Below are 21,835 nucleotides of genomic sequence, written 5' to 3' on the forward strand. Positions count from 1 at the left end.
AAAAAAATACAACGCGCATCATATGTATCGAGTTAGTGCAGAAGGACCAGTTCTGTCCTGAGCTAATCACTGTTCTCTATTGAAAATCATTCTTTAACCCTTAAGATACCATTTCATATGTAACATTATAGTAAGGTGGTGAAGCTTCCTTTAGTTCCATTAGCAGGATGCTTGCTGAGTTGTGACCCTCAGAAAGGTACTTGGTTTCGATTGTAGGTATTGTATGTCTTTATCGAAGATGGAACAAAATGTGCAGTTCTCCTCTCTTCTCTGTGCCAGACTCTTGACAGTCACATCTTATTTTCCGTAGAATTTCTTATTTAGAAGGAAGATGAGGAGGTTTACATTGACTTTTGCACGATCAAACATTTTCATGACTGCAACTCCCTCATATTGAAGCTGGAGAAGATCCTATAATTCAAGACACAAAAAATTAACATTTTCGAACCTTATTGTTTCAACAGTTTGTTTTTCAAATGAAAACAAAGAAAAATAATATTGGGTAAATTAAGCTACACATTTTTTTCAGGGTTGGAAAAAGTGTAGGGCAACACTGCACCCAGGATAATGGCATTCATTTTCTCTACCATGTAGAAGTATGAAAAATGCGTGGACTTCACTTAATTTTGAAAATATATTTTTTTAAATGTAGACAGTTCATTTAACCACAATCTTGCTGTCGATGCATTCAAGCTATTAACTTTTTAGAGATGTCATTGTCATTCTTAAAGGTTTAACGCCTGATGATGCACATTATATCATCTTTATTCACTACAAATCTTATTCCCAGACAGATTGAGATACGGCTTACTAACGTGGGTATTCAACAAAACTCTTGAACGTCACGGCTAAGTGACTAAAACATGTTTTTGCAAAAGGATCCTCTAGTCTAATGAAGGGGTTAACATCAGTAGCGTAAACTCACCTTCGAAGGAAAAGGAAAAAATAACGATATCTTGGCTGTCAATTGCATAGTTCTAAAAATTACCGTATTTGCTCGATTATAAGACGACCCTGATTATAAGACGACCCCCCAAATCTTAATATTAATTTAGGAAAAAAAGAAAAAGCCTGAATATAAGACGACCCTATAGGAAAAACGTTTTACCAGTAAATGTTAATTCATTTAAACTATTTTTTTAATAAAAGCTATGATTGAGAAAAATATTTTGGTTTTATTTCCTTCTATTTTCCAACCTGCCCCCCCAGTTATGCACATCTGCCCCAGAAATGCCTTATACCCCCTATATGCCACTGTGCCCCATGATATGCCTTTTAACCCTCTAAATGCCACTGTGCCCCATGATATGCCTTTTAACCCTATATGCCACTGTGCCCCATGATATGCCTTTTAACCCTATATGCCACTGTGCCCCATGATATGCCTTTTAACAATATATGCCACTCTGGCACTTAGAGGGTTAAAAGGCATATTATGGGGAAGAGTGGCATATAGGGAGGTTTAAGGCATTTCAGGAGGCAGAGTGGCGTATAGAGGGTTAAAAAGGGATTTCTAGAGGCAGAGTGGCATTAAGGGGGTTAAAAGGCATTTCACAGAGCACCCTGCCTCCAGAAATGCCTTATGCCCCCCATTTAACACTCCCCCCGCCCCACTTACCGGTACTTCTGAGTCTCCTGTCATGTAGCTGGGGCAGCGTGTAGACTCACGCTGCAGCCGGAAGGAGGCGTGGCTAGCAGCGGGGGTTGTCTGCGTGCATCGCGCAGACATTCCCCGGCTGTCAGAGATCAGAGTTCCCCGTGCCGGTGCGGGGAACTCTGATCTTTGACAGCCGGGGAAGGTCTGCGCGATGCACGCAGACAACCCCCGCTGCTAGCCACACCTCCTTCCGGCTGCAGCGGAAGTTGTCTACGTGCATCGCTGCACACCGGGGACTCTGAAGTACCGGTAAGTGGGGCGGGGGGGGGGGGGGGTTGAGACAGGAGGATCCAGATCCCCTGCAGCTGCGGGGGATCTGGATCTTAGTTGTCTCATAGTCAGACTTTGAGGTCTGATTATAAGACAACCCCGATTATAAGACGAGGGGTATTTTTCAGAGCATTTGCTCTGAAAAAAACATCGTCTTATAATCGAGCAAATATGGTATAATGAAAGACAAGTACCACATTAGGAATATATGGTTTATCGATACATTTTGAAGATTTTCTAACTGCATCAATCTGCTTTTGTTACTATACACATTTCTAGACCTAGCTACGTTATAATATAAAATTTAAAAAAACACTTTACAAACAGATTGCATTTATCATTTAGTGCCACGCGGTGGCTTTTGGTAAAATCTTAGTTACCTGATAATGTAACATGAAAGTTTCCATCTGCACACCCATGAACTTGGCTTTCACTTCAAAATCCCCAACTTCCTCCGTTGGAGCAATTTCAAAGATCACGTTTTTGAACCTGCGGGGGATCAGAGATGAACACGTGGTTAATGACAACTTAGAATTCAGTGCTTCAGCATCATAGCAGCAGCATATTAACCACTCTAAGCTAAAAGTATTTCTGCAGCTTTAATGTGTAACCTTGCAGCAACAAACACATAAAAAGTTTTATATCGTTACAATATCCATAGTGATTCAAGTCATTAAGATCATCCAGTAACTTGTATTCTTGAAAACGTCTTTCTAGAGGAGTGGTGTCGAAGGTAGAGGAAACCTTGGAGTCTATTCACTAAAAGAAGGGTTGTGCCAATTCCATTGTTCATTGGTTTCTCCAACAAGAATGGCTGAGCTGGATCTGCATAATTCAATGTGTTAGGAAAATTTTACGAAATCTCACTGATTTAACAATATAGAACACAGGGATCTTCGTATTAACGCTCCTGCAAACTCTCCTTTTAGTGAATATACCACCATAGTCTCTACAACCAACAAGGTTCAAAATGATGAAATACACTAAAAGGAAAAAGTTACCAAAAGCAGAGGCGTGTGATGCAATACACAGGGGGAAGTTGTATTGACTTAAAGGGAAGGGTGTTGCTTGAGCCTCAAGGGAAGAGTGTACAAATTACGAAATTCTTTTATGTCTGAGATTTCAAGTTGGACTAGAAAGCCATCGTAAAATATATTGCCGTAATAGTGACCAAAAGAAACTGCCACGTTTTTAAACAAGAGAATGCAGTTAAGCCAAAGGGAACGATGATGCATAGATTCAAAAAGTATTGCCGTGGATCTAATCTTTCAGCACATTGCACACATGAACATGGAGGAAAGGCAAAATATGTGACGGGCTGCTGGCGTAGCACTTGGGAACACGTATGATGATGTATTGTGTTTATTTCTAGTGAGATACACAGCGCAGTGTTTACTAGGAAGTCGTTTTTATTACTATTAGGGGCCACAACAGGGAATATACATACAATTATGCGCTCCTATTTTTAAATGTTTTGATGAGATATTTTGTTTTCCATTTTTATTTTGCCATTTTTTAAAACAATTTATTAAAAGTTACGTTTTAAGGCTTTATTATTTTTTTCTAATGGTTTTAGAAGTAACAACTACTTGTATTCATTTTTTTTGTTTTTCTTTTTTGTATTTAACTGCAGTCACCATGTATTCTGGTCTAGGTGAACTAGGCCTAGGGTGGCAGAATACCTAGGGACATCTCTGACACCCGGAACTGGCCCTTTTACACTATGGAGGACCGTCCCGAGCCAGCACTACACACCTTTAATACATGGAGGACTGGGATGTGAGGTCATATCATAGCACTCAGCAGTGGAGGAAGGGGCTGCTGGGGCCCGGGATCAGGCCTAGGGCAGTGCCCAAGGTAAATACATCACTGTCCATCACGCATCAAGCCACTGTCGCCTAGATTTTACTTCAAAGCTCTCTGAAAACAAAATGGCCGCAACTGTCCCATAAAGACAGCAGCAAACCAGTGAGGTGATATTACCTCAGCATAATCACTGCACTCTGCTTATGTTTCCTATGCCAACCTTGCCAGGAATGAGGAATAAGAACACACCGGCATTCTATATAAAACATATAATTGGTTGTGTTCAAATTTGTATTTAATAATAATTTTATATTGTAAGCTTGCAATAGCAAGTCCACTTCTCTGTCTGTACCAGTGTATTGCCAAATATTTATATTACTAGTATCAGATCAAAAATATGTAAGAAAATGTGCAGTTTACTTTTGTTAAAGTTCTAGTTTTGTAATTATTCCATATTAGCCATTTCTATGTGTTCTAACGCTGTTATCTAAGCTTAATCTAAGAGACAAATACCCTGCCTCCTTCATCATACTGGTCATCCAGCCAGCCACCATGGCTAATAAAAGTTTCTAGAGGAACAGATTTCATTAGCATTGCCATGAAGAATCAGCGTGTGAGCAAATCCCCCAAAATACCACATGAACGACAACAATGTCAACCTCCAGGTCTGCAGATAAAGGAAGTCAACAAAATAAAATAAACCCAGTACTGTATTTTATGCTCAAGGAGAAAAATGTTTCTCCACGGGGCTTCCACTTTAACATGTGTTAATGTTATTTGATATTTTACATATTGTCAGTTTTAATATTTTTTGTAAAAGCTCTACAGAACGTGCTGGCACGATAAAATGTAATAATGCCCTGTATATAAACAGAAAAAACCCAAAACTTTTATACATGCCAACTCTTCTAACATACAAGAATATACAAAAAAGAAAAAAGGTCTTTAATCCAGCTCATGAGCCCCTTGCCGTGTGATGGGTTTTTCATCTGCCACCGCATCTAATTTTAAACATGCATTTTCTTACTTCATTCATTTGTGATGTTGAAAACAGGAAATGTATTGAGTAAAACAAGCCATGCTTTTTTTCACGGTTGTTCTTTGTCACACAGTTTTTAATCAAGGTATTTTTTTTCCACTCCATGCAGTACAATGTATTTGACCTTACTCTAAACTTTAGTGTATACCCAATAAGGATTTTGGCCACTATCTAGCAATAAATGGGCTAATTTAACTGTGCCATTAATTCAGTGCAGGGAATAGAATCATAAAAAACTAGTTATGCCTTCATACTGACAAACTGAACATAGAAACATGAAACATTTTAAGCCTTCCAATATCTCTTATATGAAATGGGTTTTTGGGGACGAGTTGCCAAATCTCATGTCACCCACACATTACAAAGTGTCGACTGCTACCTTTCTGCAAGAAAGACCAATGTTGGTGAATAAACACCATTGCTACTTATTGTTCTATGAATCAGATAAGGGCCATTGAACAGACAGTTAACCAGAGAGTCATTATTAATGTAAAAGGGCAATCCTGTGCTCCATTTGTAAAACAGGCTGCAAATGTGTGTAGTCACAAGGAGCATACCATTCAGTACTGGAAAGTATATAGACTAACACTATATCATCCTCAACAGGACTTAAATAGAAAATGTAATTTGTGTAATTTTTGCTTTACGTCATGCGAATCCCAGTTGGGTCTAGACTTACTGGTTTACTTGTAAATCTTCAATCTCCAGCAGCACGCCTTTCTCGTGGAGTCGAGCAGCAGAATATTTCAGGGATATCTTCTTACTCTTCTTCCCTTTCGCTTGTCCTGGTTTCTTAGACACTCTAGGTTTAAAACGAGAGAGTCATTCATAAACGGTGATGCAAATGTACACCGGATAAAACTAGACAAAATGGCAGAAGATCAGGTTACCCTCTGTGCAGCATGTTAGGTATACTCTGTGAGGCCTGTCCTCAGCTACAGCAACAGAATGTTGAACTAAGAAGAACTTATCTTTTGGCCAAATACAACAGGCTGTGTCAAAGGTTGAAAGAAAAAAAAACCCTGCTCTAGAACACTTGTCATTCTGGGAGAATCTTAGTCTACCCAAAAATGGAGATGGATTTGGATAAATGTTAACATAAAAATAGTGTGTGTGTATGTATGTATGTATGTATGTATGTATGTATGTATAATAGTGAGACACATCTTCAGCTTATAAGAACCTAGTACACTCCCATGTATGCATTTTATCTCTCTTTAAACTATGATGACACTAGCAGGATAAAACTACTCATATGTTTTCCTGGATGTGTGATGTAATGTAACAAGACTTGTTGTTACACTACATCACACATCCAGGAAAAAATCTGAGTAGCTTGATAAATGCGCCCTGTGAAAAACCATAGTATGTGTAGAATATCATGTTTGGTTTTGCGACCAAGATTCTTGACTTCTCTCACCGAATCAGGTCAATGTTTTCTGCATACTTACTTTCCCTTGCTTGCCAAGTTGTCTAAGCAAGTCTTTATGTAGCTCTTATAATAGTCAACCTGCTCTTCATAGAATACAGCCTTCGAATTCAGAGCTGAGTGAGTCTGCTGAAGCTTCACAAGCTCTGCCTTTCTTCTCTGACGATATCGCCTTTGATTACGGATGTCCTAAGTAATAAAATAGACATTTGCCATAACTACCAGCTGTCTATATAAGAATCTTGCGATCATCTCTACCCTTTAATTAAGCTGTAAGAAAAGGTAAGTATGTGATTCATGGTTGGTTAGGCTGCTGCCCTTTCTTGAGCTAACCTAGATCAAAATATGCATATGATCGCTCTTACATAAAGAAGGCAGTGATTATGTCAGAGCTAAACAGATTGATGCTTTGCAGCTGGTTGAAGAAATTGAGTTGGCGTGGTCTTAATGTTGTTTGCTAGCTTTGTTGTTCCTGAATTGTTAACATCTTTGCATTACAGCTTCTACATTGTGAAATTTTGTTGCTCTGAGTAAAAATCATGGTTGCGTTAGAGAGGTGGGATTAACACTCTTGTAAGAGGAATAGAAAGACTAAAACAAGAACAGGAGTGCACATCTTTGTATTGAGACACAGACTGTATCCAACACCTCTTTCTAGGGACAAAGGTTCATCTTATTAAAGTAGGTGGCATTTATAGAACTAATTTTATCTAGTTAGACATGACAGATCGTAAAGTAGGTCTGTCCGATAACACATACAGTATATCTAAAATTAAACATTAAGAAGACACAGAGAGATAATGTTTGACTCTCAGTGACTCAAGGCTGTGTTACGTCCTCTGGGCAAGACAGGTAGAAATCATTGGTAAAGGAGCTCTGTAAACAGTGAGTTGTACACACTCTGCAGTATGAAGGGCCAACTCACACCTTCTTCTAGTTTTCATATTGCATACTTATTTTATATCACCAAATATATGTATTTTTTATATATATTAATTCACTATAATCCAGTAATGGGCTGTTTTTCATGTGTCCCAAATGGAAGATGTAGTCAAGGAAAGAAAGAGGGACATCTAATGGTGGTTATGTTTAACAAGCACTTGGTAAATGTTATTAAACCAGGAATAAAAAAAAAAAGTTTTTTCCCTCCTTCAATCAATTGTCCTACATTAAAAATCTAAAACATATGGTAAAGCACGCAAAAGTACCATGGAAAGGTAATTTTGACCCAAGTAGGAAAGGTCAAGTAGTTTAAGCAGAAGTGGTAATGGAAGCGCATCCAGATCTAACGGCACAATGTTCATTAAGGAGTAATTACCTTGGCAATGTCATTGATGAGATCCTGGTAATGATTTTCTGGGTTCACCATTCCCAGCTCGGTCAGCTTCTTTAATCCTGCTTGTATTTTCTCTTTCTTCTCTTTAAGGCTGAGGTTGTTGTCTTCCTTTAAAGATTTGGCCTTTTTAAGCTTGTCTGGGGTCTTAGCATCCTTAATTGCACGTCTCTGCATAGCTCTCTGGTGATCTGCTTCCTGGTAAATTGAATGCATATGGGCCGGGTTAGTTGCCAGCAGATGTTATGATAGAACATGATAGACAACACAGATACATTGTCTCTCATCAGTTCTAATTCCCACAATGATCCAATTTGCTGGATGGTTGCTTTGTGAAATGTATAAAAGCTCAGGGAAACTGGGATAAAATACCTGTTCATTGCTGGCTGGAGTTTCCAGGATTTCAGTAAGGCTCTCACCAGGCTGAAATCGAATCACATCCACGATAAGACGTTTTGTACTGGGCAAAAAAACAAAAAGGAAAACCATTAATAAAAGATTTTAGTGACTATACCTTTAAATATGAGTAATTTATAACCACAGATACCAGGATCTTGTTGGGTAAAGATTATTTATTTAAAAAGCTGTCCCATCTGAAATACAACCATAACTGGTCTCAGCAGTGACAGCTTTGTCTATCATCTCTGCTATGTTCCATTACCACATTATTTAGATTAGAATTTTCCAGCTAAGGCATCACATCTGCCTTTGCCAACTGCATATCCGGAGCATTTAATAGGAGACTTTCTTAGATATTTTCCTTGATCCCTCAGTGATAACTGCATTTATATCCTACTGCTATCCTAAGCAGGAAGCTCTAATATGGCTACACATACGCCTCTAACTCTTTAAAATCATGCATTTTTTATCATCAAAAACTTAGATCAGCACACCCAGCCCCTTTGCACCCTCTTTCACTGTACCACAACTCTCTTTTCCTCCCTTATGAAACAACATTTTAGGTATAGATCATCTGAATAAAACATACAAAACCTGTATCTGCAGGTATTAATAAATAGCACATGGAAACATAGCATTGCACGTATAGCGCAACCGAATAACACACAAACCTAGACTTGCAGGTATTGATCAACTGAAAATCACATGTAAACTTTGAAGGTACAGATCAAATGTTATGTTTGGAAATTGCAGACATGGCTTACAGGTCACACTCCTCATAATGCTAGCCCTGGCACCCATAGGACTTGCCATCTTTGCCCCCAAACAACCTGTGTGCCAGTTTTGCCCTCAAAACAGCCTGCTTATGCCATCTGTGCCCCCAAACAATCCACCTGTGCCATCTTTTTCCCCACTTACACATCCATGCTATCACACTTATACATACATAAATACACACAGACTCATTAATTCACATACTCCCTCCCGCACCCCCTTAACTCAACTGCAGATTTCTCTGTGGCAACTTCTCTTTTTATGGCCCAGGGGAAGCAGTATCCCAGTCCCGCTACATAATGTGGCTTAACATGACCCTGCTGCGTTCCTCCTTCCCCTGGGCGGTAAGAGAGTAGTTCCTCACGCAGTGTGCGAGCAGCACAGTGATAAGCTGCAAAGCTTGTGTGAAAGTGGTCGCCTGGGCGCCATGGAGTGGTAAACCCAGTTGCAGTTGCAACCCCAGCGACTGTTATTGTTGCGGGCTCAAGAGGCATTAAAGATGGCCCCTGTAAGTGAGCTTTTACTGCCAGATGTATTAATAAAAGGGATGCAAATGAGCATAAATGCCATATTCAATGTAAACTCTCATGACATCAATTATAATGCCAATCAGTAGTTACGTCTTGTGAAATACCCAGTGACTGTTAAGTCCCATAACAGAGAGATCTTACTTTAGCAGGATTGTCTTTGCATCTTTCTCTGCATTCTCATCCCCAAGCACATCAAATTTGTTGGTTAACGTCAAGGAAACCTCAGTCTTTCCCAGAATCTCCTTGTTGGCATCAGTTGTAGCGGCAGGTCCTTCACCTGAGGCAGAGAGGAAATATTTACTATTTAGTAACTAGGCAGATAACATAATACATTACGATGGGAAATAATACATGTCCATATAACCTGAAACCTTTGTGGAAAGCAACAGATGTTCAAAGCAGGTAAACTCACCTATGAGAGCCTCAATGGTGGGAACTTCTCCAAGGTCATCCAACAACTCGTGAATTGGGTCATTGTGTTCTGGAGCGATGGCATCCTGGTGATCTAGCAGCAGCTGCAACAAGAGTGCTGTTATTAGCAAGTATTGTGGGGTCTGAGCATTGCGTACAAAGCACAGAGGGAAGTTTATTTCAAAAGAGGACAAATCTTAGAACAAGAGTTTTAGTAGTGTCTCTCAGCAGAAGTGGTAGAGGCTAAAATAAAGAGGGGATTTAAACATGCACAGGATATGCAATGTTATCCTGACGACAAAAACGATTAAGGTCTGAGTGTTTACAGGAGGAACAATTGGCAGGCTAGATGGGACGAATGGTTCGTATCTGCTGTCAAATTCTACATGAATTCAGTTGTCTCTGTGTATCACAGAGAGTTTTGTTATAGTAAACTTTTCCCAGTTCAGTTCCTACTAAGTACGCAGAGATGTTAGTAAGAATAATTACAATTTGTATTTAGCCTGTTTTGTCTCAAGGAAATAGTTTGGATCAAATCATGTTTTAAATCATATCCCCAGATGATAATTCAGTTGATAAGATCTAATATGAGCTCTGTTACAAACTTGAGTAGCCAACTACTTACAGTGTGGGTATTGACAATTTCTCCAATGGAGATATAAATCACTGGTTTTGTGAGGGTCACCAGATCAGAATATTCATCCACATTAAATTTGTCCTCCGGCTCTGGGACTTCACAGGCCGACTGGAAAAAGCGCCTAAAGACAGTAATATGAAATCATTACAACTTGACACAAGAGGCTGTAGCAACACCAACAATTATACAAAAATCAACTGCAGTCATTATAGCTTGTCAAACCTATATAGAGAGATTGTGATTTTCTTACCCCACTGGTTTGTAGACCATTCGAGATAAAAATAAAACCCAAGCATTCCACTCTAACTGGCCACAAGACCTTTCACAAATTTGCCAGTATCTCAGTACTACCTAATGGGTACATGCAAGGCCCATAGCATTTGCTTATGGAAAGATGTCTTGCTACAGAGCAGTCACAACCTTATGTGAAATATAAATTAATAAAATTAAATTGCGTGACAAACAAACAAAAATCATTAGTGATCTTTGGATGTTGGGCGCTGTATAGGTTTTGGAAACTCTGCTGAAACACATTCCCATCTTTTCAGGTAAAGGTACTCTGGTGACTGTTTAAACATAGGCACAGTGCTTATATCTTCTCCTCCCTCATATGTTAATGGTTTAGAAATGCATTTTATTATAGATAATTTCTCAATAGTAGGACAATATGGGAGACCTGAATTTCTGGTAGGATTGTGAGAGATATTCATTGATGATGCTCAGGTGGGCATTGTCTCCAATGAACATCTTGTTGGAAGCAGCATGTTGGAGCATCTTGGCAATAGAACCCAGGTTCCTACGTTGATCTGTGGTCAGCTGTCCTCCAGCAGATATGTCAATGATGTCAAAGGCATCAGGGGCCACAATTGCTGGGTTCATGTAGCGATAATACAGCAGATTTCCCACTATCTAAACAATCAAAACAAGGTTCTGGTTGGTGATCAGAAAAATCTCAACATTTTAATAAATATGATTTCATATATTACTATGGTTTTTGCAAGCAAAACAAGCAGGGGCTGGGAGCTTACTACTACAGTAAAATGTTTCGCAAAAAAAAGTCTTTTTTTCAACCTTTTGCCAGCGAGTGAACTAGAAATGCAAACCAAGTGAAAGACAGAGTGGATTGTGCAGTCTTGCCAAGGGCAGCAAACCACAAGGGACAGTGACAAAAGATAAAGCAGAAGATTATTTGTAGATGATTCTGTGGCCTTGTGGTTTAATATTAACATGACATTTAATGTAGTATTAAATAAAATTTAACTGACACCATATATAAGTTATGTACACTGTGATAACCACACTTAAAAATAAAATGTCACCTGCAGAGCTATTATCGATGCCTCAGTGAACAGAAGCAGAGAACTAGAAGGACAGAAAAGAAGAAAGCAGGTTTCAGACACAGAGAAGCTAGATAGGCAGCTATAGTAAGACAGATACGAAACAATGGCAAATTAAATGAAACAGCTTAGAAACCAACACACAAGGAAGAATTAAACTGCCAATCTCATTGTGACCAGCAGAAGACATGACGTTACAGAAAATTAAGAGTTCAGAGATTCAAGCATTTTTGTTTTCCAGAGTTCATGCATTCCCCATACTAACTTTTCAAGATGCAATTTAAACATGTGCCTGTTCACTCTGTTCTAAGATAATGAATACATACCAATAACCATATGAAACAATAAGCATTGTACATACGATCACATCAGGCTGACCACATTGACCATGTTTTTCAGGACACACATCATTTTTACATACTGCTGACCAGCCTGATAAAATGCTGCCCTGCAGCATGGAGGATGTACAAATGACTAATGAGTTCCCATACTGGCCTGAAAAACATGGTCGATGTGGTCAGCCTAATATGGACACCTGACATCACATTCCGAAATCATGGGTATTAATATGGACTCCCCCTTTGTGGCTATAACAGCATTAACTCTTCTGGAAAGCCTTTCTGCAAGGCTTTGGAGTGTTTCTGTGGGAATTTGCGCCCATTCAGCCAAAAGGGATTCTTCTAAGGTCAGGCACTGGTGTTGGACGAGAAGGCCTAGCTCACAATCTTCATGCCGAAGGTGTTCAGTGGGGTTGAAGTCAGGGCTCTGTACGACCGGTCAAGCTCTTCCACATCAATCTCATCAAACTATGTCTTTATGGATCTTGGTTTCTGCACAGAAGCAGTCATACTGGAACAGGAAAAGGGTCTTCCCCAAACTGTTCCCACAAAGTTGGAAGCATAGAATCGTCTAAAATGTCTTTTTATGCTGAAGCATTAACATTAACCTTCAATGGAACTAAGGGGTCCAACCCCTGAAAAACTGCCCCAGAACACTATCCCCTCCTCCACCAAACTTTAGATAAGGCATTATGCATTTCTGTAGTTAGGGTTCTCCTGGCATCCGCTAAACCCAGATTTTTCCATCAGACTTCCAGATAGTGAAGTGTGATTCATTACTGTACTACTTCAGAGTCCAGTTGTGGCGTGCTGTGCTTTACACCACTCCGACTGACGCTTGGTATAACACGTGATCTTAGGCATTTGGGCAGCTGCTTGGCCGTGGACACCTATTTTGTGAATTATGTTGCTTCCAAAGGCAAAAAAAAAAAAAAAGAGAAAAAAACAAACTTTCCAGACCTATAGTACTGACCTTCAACAATTCATCTTCGCCTGCATCAGGAAACTTTTCATGGAGTGTATCTTTAAGAACCTTTGCAATGTAACGCATGCCATATCTGGAGAGAGAAATAATTATGTAAATCATAATTATTAGATTATAATAAAATAATTCAGCACTTTACTTATTTGGTATACTCACGGGATCTTATCCACTGAGCTGATAATGGCAGCAAGGAATTTGTCTGTTACTGTACGCATGTATTTGACGGAAGAGTCCAGTCTGTTTCTCACTTCCTCGTGTGTCATTGCTTGCTCTGGTGTGACATCATAGGGTAGCTTGCTGTAAAAAGAGAGAGAGAGAGTATTAAACAATTACAGTAGAATTTACCCAACGGTACAAAATTTCACACATCACATGAATTTCTACAGTGCAGGAACACACATGGAAAAAAAGTTCTATTTTAAGGACAAACATGATAGTAAGATAAACCTATGAAAAATACGGTACATATTTGGTATGTTTTTTATGAGTTTGGATTATAGGGAAGTCATCATGGCATGGCTGTAATTGCAGGTTGTGCGGTGTGGCTTGTCTCACCTGGCTTCCCCAGTCTGAGATTCCATCTGATTCACCCAGGATTTGTAGATATCCACAGGATCAGTTTTGATATTTAATGATTTGTCATCCATTATTTCTTTCACTACTGGCGATAGAATTTGCCTCAAAGCATTCTGGCCACGTGCTCCTCTGTTAAAACTGACCACCATCTTAATTACTGTGGGGTTTCCAGTGACGATTTCCTGAATCTGATCCACTTTAGATCTGTTAAAAAAATAAAAAAATAAACATTTCAAAGATCAGCCTTGCATACTTCAACCAATGAAAGCAGCTGGTGTTTTAATTAGGCACCAAGGTTCACTATGTGGCATATTTACAGTATCATTACTCTGTCTTGCAAACTAAAGATTGGTATAAAAATAAGATTATTCCTACTTTATCTCTTCCTGAAGTGCGGTCTTGAACAGGCGTAAAAGAAGATATTCCTCTCTCTGATTGGAAGCATAATTATAGAGTGTAAAAATGACAGAATCCATAAATTTGGTGGATTTGTTTTGCGGCATCTGGAAGATGAGCTTGGCCAGGTAAGTTGGGTTTGTCTAAAGGAAAACAAAAAGTTTAGTAAGAAACCCATAGAAAAATATGGCATTTATTTTCATGACATTTGTAGATTATCTAATGGTTGACTATTTTCATAGTAGAATGTAGATATCAATATATTCAGTAGTTATCCAACTGAAATCATACGTTTGAGGGCAAAACTAAATTAATCTCTAAGGAACATATGTTCCTTAAACAATGACAAAGTTGGCATTCCTCAAACTAAGAATAGTGATCGTAACATTATATTCGGATACTCCCAGTCCAAGGATTAACCGTAGTAACCTAGCTAAAAATTAGCCATAACTTGCAACTCCCTTTCCTGGTGATGATGAACCTTAGTTCCTATACATGCTATAAACTCAAGCTTTCAGGATACCTCCTTCCCAATATTCTCTGATAGCACAAGATAATCCTTTATGATCGTGAAACATGTGTTTCCATTTCTGGCAGGTCTATGGTAGCGGCATTAACCGTCCCCCCTCCCACACAGTCAATGACTCCATTTATTACCTGCAGTAAGTAAAACAGATGCTGATAAGCTTCCAGTTTTTCCCTCTTCTCTTTGCTCAGCGCCTTCAGCCCTCCTTTTTGCTTATTTAGCATCATCATATCAGAAAGCTGTTCCTTGTTTTTCTTGGTTAACTTTTTACTGTGTGAGACAACATCCTATGAAAGAAGACAAACATTTGAAACATTAGTGCCATTAAATTACTTGTGTCAACATTTAGCTTGCTTCTTAAAGGTTTTCTCAACCTATTTATATGCCCAATGCATCCCTATAGGCTGTAATCCACTAAACTGTACCTGCAATGTAATTTTGTTTTTTACAAGAAGGCCAATCTTGATATCCATGAGGTTAAGATCATTCTCCAGCTGCTGGTTGGACCTGAGCAAGGTCACCACTTCTTCTCGAAGCTTCATTACTTCCATCTCCTCCTGAAAGTCTTGATCACTTTCGTCCAAGAGGTGGACGAATTTGCGGACAACTGCCATGGGTGGATCACTGGCATTGACTACAGACATAGCAAAGTATTAGAATTTTAAAAATGCATGTGACTATTTTCAAACATTCTGACTAATTTAAATATCTGTGTGTTTTCTCATTTAAGGCTGCATCAAATATATCATGTACGTGGCCTACTTTTTATTTTATTTTCCCGAGGATATCTGAAATCCTTGTATGCACGGAACACAATCAGTGGTGACCGTGAGAAAGTGGACACAAACCACAAAATGCTTGATAGGAGACAAAATGCTTGCGCAACAAACCACTTCTATAGTGATAAATGTAACCATTTAAATGCCTCTATTTTTCTTCTAGAAGAACAATATGAACTGTAGTTCATGATTACATAAAAATGTCCTGCACATCAATATTTAATCTGAGTACATTTTTACATCTTTGGAGGTGGTGTCTATTTTTCTTAGAATACATAATGTCAGATTTCTTGGAAATGGAATAATAAGCAACTGAAATGTTTTGCCTTAAAAAATAAAATATCTATCTATCTATCTATCTATATATATATATATATACACACATACATATATACACACACAAATACAGTATTGCAGAAACCCATAGAAGTGAAGTAAAGACTTGTTAGCAATCTCCTGTAGTTAGTGGATTATGGAGATTGTTACCGGTAATGTTTCTAGAAAAAACAACAACCGCAAGTATCATGATGATGGATGTAGGAAGATTTTGCAAGACTTTTATGAGGTTATAAAGTTAGACGATGTGATACACAATCAGGTGAATATAGTAATGCTTTTCTAAGAATAACTACTATAAAACAAAATGACATTAAGTAGAAATAAAATTCTAAAGCTTTCACGCCGTGATCCTAAAACTCTTTTTTTCTTATCTTGGCATTTTAGAGAAGGACTAATAATGAAGATGGGAACCACCAGGGGTGCTCATGTAGAAAACTCAAGCAAGTCCCATAACCACAGTTACAGTGCCTGCGAAAGCTCATCCAATGAATGCCGAATGACATCACTTACTCAGGGTTTTGTAGTCATCACGAGCTTTGTTGGCACGAATAAAAGCCTGGATCTTCACAATGTCATTTATCTGGAGAAGATAAAGACGAAAGTGCATCAAGCAGGCATTCCCTCTCAAAACACACTACAAGACTGGATACAACATAACATGTCAATGTATCGCGTCAAGGCCCTTACGTGATCATTGAAATACTTTAATCTGTCTCTGTACCGTTTCCTGGCTTGATACATTCGGGTGTAGGATTGGATCTAAACAAAGAAATACAACAAATTCAATTCAATGTTACATTGTTATCATTTATACCTGCTGTACTTCAAAAGTGTTACAACTGCACAACCTCACCGACATAAACAACAATATACGTACTAAAGATTGGACTTACACTTTGTGTGTACACTCCAGATCTTTGTAATTTTTTTGTTTGATTTGGTCTTTTATGTTATGATTGCATGCATGCTTCACTAATATTACATTAGATTCCGCCACCATCCACAGTCTGTAAATGTGTGGCAATACAGTATGTAATTCACAGTTTTGTTGTCCTGGACTTTAGCGTAAAACGGATTTTTTTTCTAATTAGTACTTTAATAGCTGAGCAACAAAACTAACTCATCGCAGCTGGTAGAACAGCCACATAGTACAGTGAATTATGTGAAATTCAATCATGACTTCAGCAGTTCTAGATAATCTAAGGATTGTATATTTAAAAAACATAGTACGGGGCATTATGTATTATTCCTTTAATGTTATCTCAGATCTTTTCCCAGTCTGATCCAACAGTTTTAGAGAAGACATACCTTTACAACCTCAGGAGTGTGGTCTTTGAGGTGCTGCAAACGATCTTTGTAATCCTTTCTTTGCTTCTGTCCTCTGTAGTGAGCCTAAGAACATGCATCAAAGATTTATATAATCTATATAAGATTGTATACTAACATTGCAGCTCTCTCATATGGTCTTTGGTTTTTATTTCTGATGAAAATCTTGGCAACAACAAATCAGGACGGATCAGTCACTTAATGATGGCGGATATAACAGTGCTAATCACAATTAACCATCTACAGGATACAAATCAAATGTTCGTAAGTCATTATATAAACAGGTTTATAAACAAGGTAAGGCATTTCTGTGATTTACCTGGATGCAGGTAACAGCTGGGATTTGCGACTCCAGGAAGTTCTTCCTGGATGTGAACTTCTTGCGCATAAGGTAGCCCCGGCACCTGGCCTGCAGCTTTGTAATCAGAGTCTCATTGGCCAACCATAGCTGCTCCCTGTTGTAAGCCGCAGACACACCGGAAATGGTGCTCTATGAATGGCAGAGGGGATCAAAACAACGTTTATGCCAGAACACAAACATGGAGCCGAAAGAGCAGTGAAACCATACCATCTTCAAAGAAGGCGCAGAAGATTGTGCGTATTATATGCATGCAGATGTGCATATTATATTGTACACCAATAGTCAGTAATGCTTAGAAAAAAGAACTTGAAATGAATAAACGTAACTACTTTTTATACAGCATTTACAACCTGTCGTCATATGCAAATAAGGTGTGGCAGTAGTGTGAATAATCAGCATTTGTGGCTACATAAAACGTATAGAGGTTGTTCTGATTTACGAATAACATGGCGGCAATGTTAGATCTGTATCAGGGAAGGATGAACATTCTACCGGTATGTGATTCACATCAATGGCATGCTGGAAGCTTATTTGTGCTATTTTTTCTTTCATGTACTAGTTTTGCCCCAGAAGGGCTAAGCTAAGATGTAAGCGGCATGTGGATTAATACACTGAGTTTCTATATTTCTCCAGTTACCTGAATATCCTCCTTGGAGAGCTGAGTGTTATTCTGAATGAATCCTGTGGGTTCTTCCCATCCACCTTCATTAGTATTCAGGTTAAAGTAATACTGATAGCCTCCTTTAACCCAGTGCTGCACCCAATCACTTCCATTGTCCCCTTAGAAGAAAAAAGTAGAAAAGGACACATTGGCTACGGAATGCTATGGGACACTCAATGATCTATTTCATCAAGTGTAGATTTAGAACTCAATTAAGATTATAACGTCAGATGCCAGTGATATAAACAGTACTATTACCTTCTGCGGATTTACTCTTCTTCAGGTCAGCCAGCTCGTTGTGGTATGTTGGGGCGCACTCTGAGGTTACCCCATATAGTCCAACGTCTGGAGATCGCAGGGCGCTAAGAGTCTGTGCACTGTCGCCTTTTTCCACTGCCTCGTTAATAGCCAGAATACCAACTGAGACTGGAAGAGTAAATGGATTGATTTAATAACAAAAAAATGTATATGATAAATGTGTATATATATATATATATATATATATATATATTGTTAATAGGACGTGGATCTTCCAAAGGTTCCCAATAGCATTAATGGTCCCACTTCTTACTGTTGTCCATGATGTTTCAGTATTATCACTTAAACAAAGGGAGCGCTAAAAGCATGACCTGGTACCTTAAACTGTGCAGTTCCTCTTGAAATAGTAAATGATGGATAAACCCTCCAGTCTTTATAAAGACCAACTTCACTATACATTATGACGATCCAACCTCAGTGATTTTAGTGATCAGCTGCACCACTGATAAGGGTCCCAAATAATTTATATTCCTCTTGCTCCAGTGGAAGGAAGTAGTGGAATCTACTGATTATTAAGTGAAACCCATTTTCTTTCCAGATGCTTACATTTCTGGGCATCTTCAGTTTCCTTGTTGGACCGTACGATTCCATCCTGAATCTCATCCAACCAAAGAACAGCCGAATCATCTTTTGTTTCCTGAACACAAAGAAACGTTTACTAGAATTATTTGTTTGTTAAGGGCATTTCTTTCTAAGGGATCCAGAAGAAGTCCACTATTTCTATGCCTGGTGGAGTAAGCTGCGGCAAAAGTAGTCATTACTGAATGTGAACAGCAGAGGGTGCTGTAGCTTTACAAACCCACATCTAGAACTGAATTAAAGTTCCGATGATGCTTATGCTGTTCTGGAAAAAAATGATTTTTCTAAAATGAAACCTTAATTACTTGTTAATAAAATTAAGATAAAACCAAAACCAAATTAGTTCAATTGTATTAGCACAGAATTTGCAAATGTTGTAAATCTTTTTAAATTGTTGTTGTTTTAAATAATTTATTTTATAACAGAACAGGTAATTTGTAACAAAAATATTACTAAAAAATGCATTTGTTTTCCTCTTACTGATCAATTTTGGATACCGCCAATCTTGCTTTTTGAGCAAATATGTTTAAACAAGAGGATCCAATGATCATGTTTTTTTGTTGTTTTTTTTTTTTATTTATGGAACATTTAAAATGGCAAAATAATTAACCTAATCCTTTGAACCTAAGCGGAGGTTACATATGTTGAAAGAAGTCTAGAATTTTTTTTTAAAAAAATTCTCGTTTTAGTTTATCATGCGCAAATTGTATTCATTAATTTATGGTGCTCCATCTAAAAACTGAAGAGGAGAATGGCAAAATGCTGTAAACCCCATACCACCACCACCAATTTTAATGCAGTTCTATTTCCCATAAGAATCTTTGGTTAAAGGAGACATCTCTTCACCAAAACCTGTAAAGTATTATAGGTATTTTTTTAAATCTACCTATTTACATCATATTCCAACATCACGTAATGTGATTTTATTGTTATTACTATTATGAGAAATATATGTGGACACATGAGGGCAGTTGGTTTTTCTACTAAACTTAAGAGCCTCTTTAAATACCAAAATCTAGATCTTCAACCTAAATATGTTGTTTTTTTTAAATTTTTTTTAAAAAAAACACACTAAATGAGCTATAAGATGACGACAATGTTTTTGGATGGGCACATATTTACGTATGTTTTAATAATTTGTGGGTATATACAGAAAAGCTTGTATTGTTATGTTCTTGTGCTTATTTTGTATTCTAGACAACAAACACATTGATTTCAGTTTGGTTTCCATATAAAAGCCCATTAACTTTTGCAGGTCATTAATCAATGTTGACTGCAACTTTCTTCCTCAAGATTTTTTCCCAGCGGTGGTCAGACACAAGAACTATACACAGACCGTGTTTAAGGAAAGCAGCAAGCAGCCTAAAGCTATAAGCCTTTGGCAACGTGGGGGGGGGGGTGCAGTAAGACCATTGCTTTGAATCAGTAGAGAGAAACAGGTAGTTGCCAACTACCTGTTTTTAAAGTAGTATGGATGGACACAGGCCTAAAAGCCCAAGAGAAGTTGTTAGAGTTGTTTCTATCAGTGTTTAGGTAGTTAAAGACTAATGTCTAATATATATAAGTGCTATATTTATCATATAGACCTAATTTAATGGAAGCATTTCATGGCACAAAGGTTTAAAGGGACACTCGTGTTTCCTTCTGAACAGCGAATGCCTTACGCCTTATGGAGAAGCTGCAGTTTCAGGCTTGAGATTTTTTCAGACCCCTGCCCGGAAGGTTCATTGAGCCAGTGCCGAGAATCGTTGGATCACGGAGGAGAAGGGGAGCTGCAGCTTCTCCCTAAGGTTTCTTTTAAGTTTTTTTTTAACAATGCATAACATGCATTCTTTCTGGTGAGGCTGCCGGGGGGCACTTTATTGCCACTTTAAATATGAAAAACATATTAAAAAGTATCATTTATTAATATCAGAGCTGCAGATGTTTAATTCTATTTACCAGTAAATGGTTTTACACAAGAAATGTTTTCCCAGTATAGATGACACATCTCATGGCTACTGCTTTTTTTTTGAAACAGGAAGCTGTGGGTTTACTTTGCATTGTAGAAAGAGTATGAAATTATCCGCATAAGGAAATACATGGCCGTGATACTGTATACCCTATTCAGTCTAAGAATATATTACACCTAGAATAGCCAAACGTAAGCCACATAAGCCAAAATCACTCCCGATTTCATAAAATAAAAATACATTTTATATCATTTTATATTAAATCCTTTGCAGTACGGTATGGTAGAACTATCTAAAAACACCTTACACAGTCAGTCAAACATTCACAAGCCAATTGCCAAAAAAAATCAAACAGCACAGTTAAGGAATACACACATTTAAGGGTATTATACTCCGTAAATATATGAATATGTATAATTTCAACAGGAAAATAAAATGTTGCATTAAAGTCATCTTGCAAACCAAAAAATAAAATATGAAAAAATGAATACTGAGCTGTGATAATATATTTACATAGTGTGTTTAAAATAAGTTTTTGCTTTATTTTTTTTTTAAACTGTTGTCATATCTAAAATTACCCAGTGTTTTGCAAAATGTGCTTCAAAACGCATGACTAAATAAGGCAATTTTACCGAAGTGAGATCAGCAGCCTAGCCGGGCAGCCCCTGAGCTCAGTAAAAAGAAATTGTTATTACGCCCCGGCTCATCAGCAGGAGGAAATGCTTGGACTAGCATTCAGTTCCTGTACAAATTCACATACACCCCGCCGGAGCCAACGTGCGATATGGCTGGGAAGTTTAACTCTTTGTTGATTACACGCGAAGTACTGGCCGTCTCTCTAATGTGTGATATTGCCTTAAAAAGTTGAAATGCTGCAATGGCACTTAGGCAATAGAGAGAAGAAATGTTACACTCTGCGGACACGCATTGTGGCAATCACTTGGCAAGACCATAACACATTTCTTAAGATTGTCTACGTAGAATAGAAATTAATGGAATTGAAGAGGTAGGATATTTTTTTAACTTAACCATTCCTTTATTAAGTTATATAACAGTAACTCCAGGTTTCCCATGGCA

General features: G+C 38.1%; 1 protein-coding gene across 1 annotated transcript in view; it reads right to left on the reverse strand.

Moving 5' to 3' along the window:
* The window catches only part of IQGAP1 (IQ motif containing GTPase activating protein 1), a 64,529-nt gene continuing 42,694 nt past the window's right edge, over nucleotides 1-21,835 (reverse strand). The window contains exons 16-38 of the mRNA XM_053461954.1: nucleotides 18,774-18,864; nucleotides 18,168-18,335; nucleotides 17,886-18,028; nucleotides 17,207-17,377; nucleotides 16,870-16,953; nucleotides 16,249-16,320; nucleotides 16,072-16,141; nucleotides 14,869-15,077; nucleotides 14,575-14,730; nucleotides 13,897-14,060; nucleotides 13,501-13,725; nucleotides 13,102-13,242; nucleotides 12,934-13,018; nucleotides 10,962-11,194; nucleotides 10,274-10,406; nucleotides 9,650-9,752; nucleotides 9,379-9,514; nucleotides 7,907-7,994; nucleotides 7,520-7,732; nucleotides 6,224-6,390; nucleotides 5,452-5,574; nucleotides 2,308-2,416; nucleotides 1-411 (exon numbers count right to left, since the gene is read on the reverse strand). Of these exons, the coding sequence (XP_053317929.1) occupies nucleotides 298-411; nucleotides 2,308-2,416; nucleotides 5,452-5,574; nucleotides 6,224-6,390; nucleotides 7,520-7,732; nucleotides 7,907-7,994; nucleotides 9,379-9,514; nucleotides 9,650-9,752; nucleotides 10,274-10,406; nucleotides 10,962-11,194; nucleotides 12,934-13,018; nucleotides 13,102-13,242; nucleotides 13,501-13,725; nucleotides 13,897-14,060; nucleotides 14,575-14,730; nucleotides 14,869-15,077; nucleotides 16,072-16,141; nucleotides 16,249-16,320; nucleotides 16,870-16,953; nucleotides 17,207-17,377; nucleotides 17,886-18,028; nucleotides 18,168-18,335; nucleotides 18,774-18,864 (3,198 nt within the window). The 3' untranslated portion in view covers nucleotides 1-297. The remainder of the gene's footprint in view (nucleotides 412-2,307; nucleotides 2,417-5,451; nucleotides 5,575-6,223; nucleotides 6,391-7,519; nucleotides 7,733-7,906; nucleotides 7,995-9,378; nucleotides 9,515-9,649; nucleotides 9,753-10,273; nucleotides 10,407-10,961; nucleotides 11,195-12,933; nucleotides 13,019-13,101; nucleotides 13,243-13,500; nucleotides 13,726-13,896; nucleotides 14,061-14,574; nucleotides 14,731-14,868; nucleotides 15,078-16,071; nucleotides 16,142-16,248; nucleotides 16,321-16,869; nucleotides 16,954-17,206; nucleotides 17,378-17,885; nucleotides 18,029-18,167; nucleotides 18,336-18,773; nucleotides 18,865-21,835) is intronic.

The sequence above is a fragment of the Spea bombifrons genome, chromosome 4, assembly GCF_027358695.1.
Source record: "Spea bombifrons isolate aSpeBom1 chromosome 4, aSpeBom1.2.pri, whole genome shotgun sequence".
NCBI lineage: Eukaryota > Metazoa > Chordata > Amphibia > Anura > Pelobatidae > Spea > Spea bombifrons.